The 7363-nt window shown below is 41.6% G+C and overlaps 1 protein-coding gene across 6 annotated transcripts in view; it reads right to left on the bottom strand.

The window, feature by feature from the left end:
• Nucleotides 1–4075, bottom strand: part of LOC129153222 (zinc finger protein 408-like) — a 47158-nt gene extending 43083 nt beyond the window's left edge. For 2 of the 6 annotated variants that reach the window (XM_054732491.2, XM_070554766.1), the window contains exons 1-4: nucleotides 3923–4075; nucleotides 2869–3067; nucleotides 1679–1737; nucleotides 280–476 (exon numbers count right to left, since the gene is read on the bottom strand). In XM_054732491.2, coding sequence (XP_054588466.2) covers nucleotides 280–476; nucleotides 1679–1737; nucleotides 2869–3063 — 451 coding nt within the window. In that variant the 5' untranslated portion in view covers nucleotides 3064–3067; nucleotides 3923–4075. Of the gene's footprint in view, nucleotides 1–279; nucleotides 477–698; nucleotides 1266–1678; nucleotides 1740–2868; nucleotides 3068–3922 lie in introns of those variants that run through there. The other 4 variants (XM_070554767.1, XM_070554768.1, XM_070554769.1 and 1 more) reach the window with 4 other exon arrangements.
• Nucleotides 4076–7363: the final 3288 nt, after the last annotated feature.

Genomic DNA, 7363 nt, shown 5'->3' on the forward strand with positions numbered 1-7363 from the left:
CAACAGCAGAATTCTCTGCTTGGAGCCGGGATCGAACCTGCAACCTTCCGATTACTGGACAACCCGCTCAACCTGTTGAGCTACTGCTGCCCCCCAAATAAAGTTGGCTTGGCTTAAATAGGACAGAGAGGAGTCTTGCAGCGTCTTAGCCCTTATTTCTGTATTCATCATTTAGCTTCCTGTCCCTTCCTGCTACCGAGATGAAAAATGATGTGATAGCAAACCAAATACAGTTACTGGTTCATATAAAACTGTATGTATGATAAACTCAGCTCCTACCTGTACTTCCATTGGAGCCAACTGGTTTGTCAGAGGTCTGGCCTTTTCCCTCATCGTACAACAGCAGCTCTGTTCCCGGATGGATGTGCTGACACAGACGCAGACACACACCCACACACTCGGCCTCACACACCTCTCCACATGCACAATGCATGGTCACGTTCTGCTGGGCTCGGCAACGTGCCTGACAGGCAAAGCTAAGGGGGGAAAAAACAGCAATGACATACAGAATCTCAACATATCTGATCAGCAGGGAGCTAAGATTGCATTAGAGCAATCTGGGAATGAACCACAGCGGGGCGGGGGGTGGGGGGCAGCGGAGAATATAGAGCCCATAGCGTGTGTGGGGTTGGCTGCATGACAATCAGGATAAACAACCATTTGTTTGGTGAATTTGTGTGACTGCGTTTTCTCATTACCCATCGGAGGGAAGTAACAAGATGTTGCTTTTCTTTTCACAGTTTCACTCTGTGGGAGAGAAAACTGGGGCAGTGTTTAATCAGGACACCTAGAAGTACACAGCCTGGAGCAAGAGACAATGTTGTCACAGATGCAACCGTCAAGAAGAAAAAAAAAAGATAAAAGACAGACAAAATACACCATCAAGCCCACAGGGGGATTGGACCAGTCTGAAGACAACAGAAATAGGAGGAGTTTCTGATTTTAATTAAGACATCAGCTATTAAATGGCAGCTGAACATATTTCACCTTTAACAAAAAAGTCTGGATTTTTCAACATGAGTTTCTTTTGTTTTTCATTCACATTTTTAAATAAAAGATTAACAGACGAACAGCATTACAGAAAATACAGCTGCTGAAGTTTAGAGGAGAAATGTTACAGGTTGAGACAGCAAAGAGAGTCCGGCAGTTTCCCAGTCTGATAATTACACACCCACAGACTACGATAATAACGTCTGTGAAGAAGTTAAAACACTAAAGGACGTTTTCCCAAGGAAATGGGCTGTACCAGCAGCATACAGGAACTTCTACATGAATTTAAAAATTATAATTATTCAAAAACGTCACATAACGTGGCTCTGAGACAGAGGCAAAACGTAAAAATAAAAGTCTGATAAGAGTGTTGTCGACAAGTATGGGTTAGACTGTAAAAATCTTTTTTTTTTCTTTATCTTACTCTCTTTATGCCACTAACTTCACATAATGAGTTTATCGCCTTTTAGGAATCAACTCACACAAACACTCCCATGGCTCCATCCAAGGTTTTACTGTAATTCCAGTGATGCTGAACCCTTTAACAGTTACACATCGCCATCTGTAGGTCAAACCTTCAAACGTTTGTCTGAGATTTTAAATTGGACCGTCGCTAAGACTTTGATCAGCCTTGGATATAAAATAATTAAATGAACTCAGCATAAACCTTAACTTTGTGTGAACTTACTTGATCCAGGGGGCTCTTTGTAATGGAGCTTCTTGATTTGCTGACATCTCCATCAGTGTCTAAAAAAAACCAGACATTTGCATTATCTCCAAAAAGATTTTGTTAGCATCTGAATGCACAGGTTTTGTTTTCCTAGCAGGATAAAGTATGTACTTTCATATTTCTGGTAGTAATTATCGTCAGTGTTGGACTCAGATGGTAGATGGACAGGTTGAGCTCAGATTGCAGAACCATTGGAAATCATTTCACATGAGAAGCGCCTCGCTGGTTCTCCTCATAATTTTTCCTCGGTGGAATATTTGGTGAAAATTACAAGGACAGATTCATTATGGGCAGCAGTAGTTCAGAAGGGAGAGTGGGTTGTCCAGTAATCGGAGGGTTGAACGATCATCTCTGTTGTGTCCTGGGGCAAGACAGACCTTGGCGGTTGGAGGGACCGGTGGCACAAGTGTTTGGCAGCCTTGCTTCCGTCAGAGCACCCCAGGGCAGCTGTGGCTACATTATAGCTCATCATCACCAGCGTGTGAATGTGTGTGTGAATGCATGAATGACTGACTGCATTGTGAAGTGCCTTGGGGGGGGGGTTGTAGGACCCTAGAAGGCACTATGCAAATACATTTACCATTATCTTCCCATGGGGTCAGCGCTTCATTAAATGGTTATACAGTCTCACTAGACAGAGACAGGTTGCGAAGGATTTCCAGGCTGATGAAACAAACGTTAAGTCAGTCAGACACGATGGACTCAGACAGTTTAATAGACGTATGCTCCATTATATTGCAATGCTTGTCCTAGTAGAGGTGCAGCATCAAACATGTGGAAGCTCCAGATGTTTGGAGGCTATATCTCAATCACATAATCAGCAGCATTTCAATTCTACTTTCTGGGGTATGGACAAGTGCAGATGATCAAATGAAGAAAATCAGTTAGAAAACAGCCCATGTGTTTGGTTTGTATGAACTCAACACAATGTTCAATAAGTGAAGCCGTTTTAAAAGTGTCTGCTGCATCGAGCAGGAACGAAGGTCTGAATTATGACTTTTATTAGCTGAAGGGGTAAAATGAAAAGAATGGGGAGACATATCCAGTCTATAAATATAATGTAGGTGATTGGTCTGTTGACTTCCTGTGAGGGTCTAACTAACACTGCTGTTGTTTGTTGTGAGTTTGCTGCATCAGTTGTAGGTTACCGGGTAACTCTTGGAGATCCAGTCTGTGTCGCCTTCTTTTCCCAGCAGAGTCCCGGCCTCCAGCGGGTGGCCGACCCACCAAAGCCCCACACTGCCTTCACAGAGCAGCGAAGGCCCCAAAGCAAAACCACGAGGAAGAACTGAGGACAGAAAGTAGGTGACATCAGAGGGGACAGGAGGAAAGTGACGAGCCATCAGCCTGTAGGAACAACATAAAAAACAAAGGTCATGGGTTACAATTATGCCTTTTTGGGAGACTTTATGAAATGTAGCATTCAGGATCTGTATGCTAGAGGCCCTAAACTGTGAAAAGAGTACAGTATTAATGGTTGGAAACTGTTTAATCAAAACTTAATTTATATGTATACAAATTTTATTTGTATGAAATATGACAAGTCTCTTAGATTATTTTAAGCAAAAAACTTGAAGAGAATACAATATACACTTTATAATTTGTTATTTATTGGGAAAGAAAATGCTGTTCCACAAACAAATCTCTTCGCTCAAATATAAAACCAAAGTGGCTGATTTACATGGGCTAAAAATCCACACTGGTCAAAGCACAGAAACTTTGAATCCATGTTTGATGAAAATTTGAAAAAATAAAGACGCAAAGAAATGTTCACACTAATATTAAAAGAACGTCGCTTTTATAATTGTCTGAGGTAACACTACATAATAAATAAGGATGCAATCTGCTTTAATTATATTAACAAAAATAACTGTAAACAAAAACATATTAATTGTATGCAGCCAACCAGACTCGTAACGCAGAGAAACTCATTGTTGGCCAATATATATTGAACCAGAGCTAATCGGTTAGCTGTAAGCTACACAGAATTAGTAACTAAGTTCCCGTGATAATATCGTTATGGTTAAAATACATGTATACAGACTGTTGCTAAATACGTCGCACAGGCCAGTGCTGACGGTAGATTTAGGTGTTTTTTAAACAAACAGCCCGAGAGCAGCGACTAGCTAAACAATAAGCAGATATCTGTGAGACATGAACCGTTTAAAAATCGCTTACAAAATAAAATTACTTTCTACATACACTGTATTTGTTCGGCGTTTTGAAAAGATTTGCTCTATCTTTTATTCCAGCAAAAACTCTGGGAAAGCTATCGTTATCCAGCCAGAATACATATAACCGGAAGTCCGGTAAGAAACATAGCTTGAAGACTTGGGTTCCGCAGAATTAAAGAGTAGGACCTGGCTGCACACCAGCTGGTGTGTCGAGAGCAAGATGGCGTGTCATTACTTTTACCGGTGTCCGACACCGGAAAATCGACGAGCGAAAGACCTCGGCAGGAAGTTGGTCTTTTTTTGGCGGCCGCTACGTTGTTTTTGTTTCAACCATACTCGGCGGGTTTCAATTGAGGAAAGGTAAGGATAAGGATGATAGATAAAGAAAGAAGGATAAGGATGAAATTAACTAATTGTTGCAATCGTTCTTAGTTCTTAAATGTAGGCACTGTAGCTTTTAAAGCTTTACCAGAGAATTACTGCAAAGGCACCGTGTTTCATAGCTAATTGTATCAATATAAACACGCAGTCTTAAAACTAATGCAGGGAGATCACAAGCTAGCTAACACAAAAGATACATAAATAAAGCTATCAGCAATTGTAGCTTAGCTTTAACTTAGCTATTTGAATTTCTGGTCTCCCTGTTTGTTAAAACAGTTAAAGTAATAATATTAACTTTATATATAATTTAGATATGATATAAAGACCACGATTTCTAATACTGACTTGACTGAAACGTTATTAATACCCTTTTTTAATTAAAAAGCGTAGATTTTCAGAGATTTGTTAGTGGTTTCAATCACTAGTTTTCATACGAGGCTAAAGTTAGCTTCCGATTCGGGAAATGGCTAAAGGGCTAATACACCCAATTTTTCTCTACTCTGACCATTTTTATTCTGCTCTAGCTCAAAACCTACAATACATACACTCTTCAAACCTGTTTTAGATTATTCTGGGCTTGTAGGAATGCATAAAACATAGTTTGTGATTTGTGAAACCTTCCTCTGATTTGTGAAACTTCAAAAAGACAGATTTATGAATTTATTTTTCAGCATCTGGCCCACACTGGAACTGGTCCTGTGCACCCAGAAATAAAATGTATTTTCTGGACAAGCTTAGCTTTCAATATCTCTAAATATTTTTCAGTTATTGTGTGTGGTGTGCTGGGTCATTCTACTGTGGTTGCACAAATCAGGTGTCCTGCAACAGGTACAATAACTTTGAAATAGTAGCCACTTCTTTAATTAATGCCGCCCTCCTTCTGATTCTGTTTCAGAATAATCCTAACCTTATAAAAAATAGATATTTTTGTCGACTGACTGCTTTGATCGGGTTTGGTTTATATTAATATTACCGGATTTAAGCACATGTAGCTGCAAATCATTCAGGAGTTAGAGGCCTTAAATATAGATCTAAAATGAATATCGGACTTCTTCAAGTGACACTGACAAAACTCCTTACATGTGCTTGTATTCTTCATTTGCTAATAAGATGTATTTTTATCTAAATTACAGGACAATCGAGGCTTTGAAAAATGGAACACAGGCAGTGATTTCAGATGGGGAAATCAAGGTAATGTTTAATTATAATAAATTAAGACTCTAAAATTGGACATAGGTTAATGCAATCCCTTGTTTTCTGTGGTAATGTTGCTTATTTTTAACTCTTGTCTCTACTCAGACTGTGTATAAGGATCTCTGCAGCGGTGGAGTGAAGTCTGGCCTCATGTATCTGTGGCACAATCCAGGTGTCTCGCTTAAATTAAAGCAAAGACTAAAGCCACTGATGTTCCACTTTGCTGATGCACAGGTAAATGTATACTGACTTACAATAAGCTGCATCACATTTATTTATGTGGATGCATGGTTAGTGGGCCACCTGGGTCCGTTGTCTAATGCTGAGAGGAACGTTTTGTTCATTTTTATGTTAACGTGTTTTATAGGTTGACGAGCTGACAGAGCGGATTGGTTCATGCTCAGGAATAGATAAACTAATGAAGAAGGGAGAGTTCCAGTTTCTGGACTTGGTGTTTGATGTCCTTGTTCCAGAGGTACAACGCAGTCTTCAGCAGTGATTGGTATAAAAGTTACTTTTCGACATTTGACAGTGTATGAAGTAATCCTTAACAGAGTTTGGTGGCAGGAGAATCTCGTCTATGCTTTTTGTGGATGATGTGGTCCTCCTAGCTTCACCCAGCTCTGACCTTCAGCTCTTGCTGGATAGGTTCGCGGCCGAGTGTAAAGCAGCTGGGATGAGGGTCAGCACCTCCAAATCCATGGTTCTCGACCGGAAAAGGGTGGCTTGCCAACTCCGGGTCGGGGGAGAGGTCCTACCTCAAGTGGAGGAGTTTAAGTATCTCGGGGTCTTGTTCACGAGTGACGGTAGGAGGGATCGGGAGATCGACAGGCGGATTGGTTCAGCGTCTGCAGTGATGCGGACGCTGAACCGATCTGTCGTGGTGAAGAGGGAGCTGAGCCAGAAAGCCAGGCTCTCGATTTACCGCTCGATCTACGTCCCAATCCTCACCTATGGTCATGAGCTTTGGGTAATGACTGAAAGAACGAGATCGCGGATACAAGCGGCCGAAATGAGTTTCCTCCGCAGGGTTGCCGGGCTCAGCCTTAGAGATAGGGTGAGGAGCTCGGACATCCGGGGGGGACTCGGAGTAGAACCGCTGCTCCTCCGGATCGAAAGGAGCTAGTTGAGGTGGTTTGGGCATCTGGTCAGGATGCCTCCTGGACGCCTCCCCAGGGAGGTGTTTTGGGCATGTCCTGCCGGCAGGAGGCCCCCGGGTCGACCCAGGACACGTTGGAGAGGTTACATCTCCAATCTGGTCCGGGAACGCCTTGGGGTCCTGCCGGAGGAGCTGGTGGAGGTGGCCGGGGAGAGGACGGTCTGGAGCTCCCTAGTTGGGATGCTGCCCCCACGACCTGGACCCGGACAAGCGGAGGAAGACGACGACGACGACGTTGAAGTAATCCTGCATGTTTTTCAGGTAACAAAAGTGTTGGAAAAATGGGAGGGGATGAATCGATATGCAGTTGAGAAAGCCATGCTTCAGCAAATTCATTTGTACCCAAAATAAAATGGTTGTGAAATCAAGTGTTTCTTTGGTTTTATTGTTTTTCACTCAAAATAAATACCAACTAGCTAAATAGTTATCAGCTGTAGTAGTTAAATTCTGTTGCAATGAGCTGCTGTGATACACAATAGGACAGTGTTATGGATATTTAATAACTAATTTTTGTTGCTGGTGAGCGAGGAGTGTTGCTGATTTCACTGCTTCTGGGAGTCCTGTACTTTAGCAATTGGTGTAGGTCAAAAGTTCATCTTGGGCTTAACAATAAAACTGAATATTTAGCCAGTACTATTTTGTTTGCACATTTTGAAAAGTCTTAGTTTAACGTGTTCTCATTTTATCCATATGTTTTTTAATTCACTTTACAGCCTTTTATTGTGTGTGTGTGTA

Source organism: Nothobranchius furzeri, chromosome 9, assembly GCF_043380555.1.
Source record: "Nothobranchius furzeri strain GRZ-AD chromosome 9, NfurGRZ-RIMD1, whole genome shotgun sequence".
NCBI classification, from domain to species: domain Eukaryota; kingdom Metazoa; phylum Chordata; class Actinopteri; order Cyprinodontiformes; family Nothobranchiidae; genus Nothobranchius; species Nothobranchius furzeri.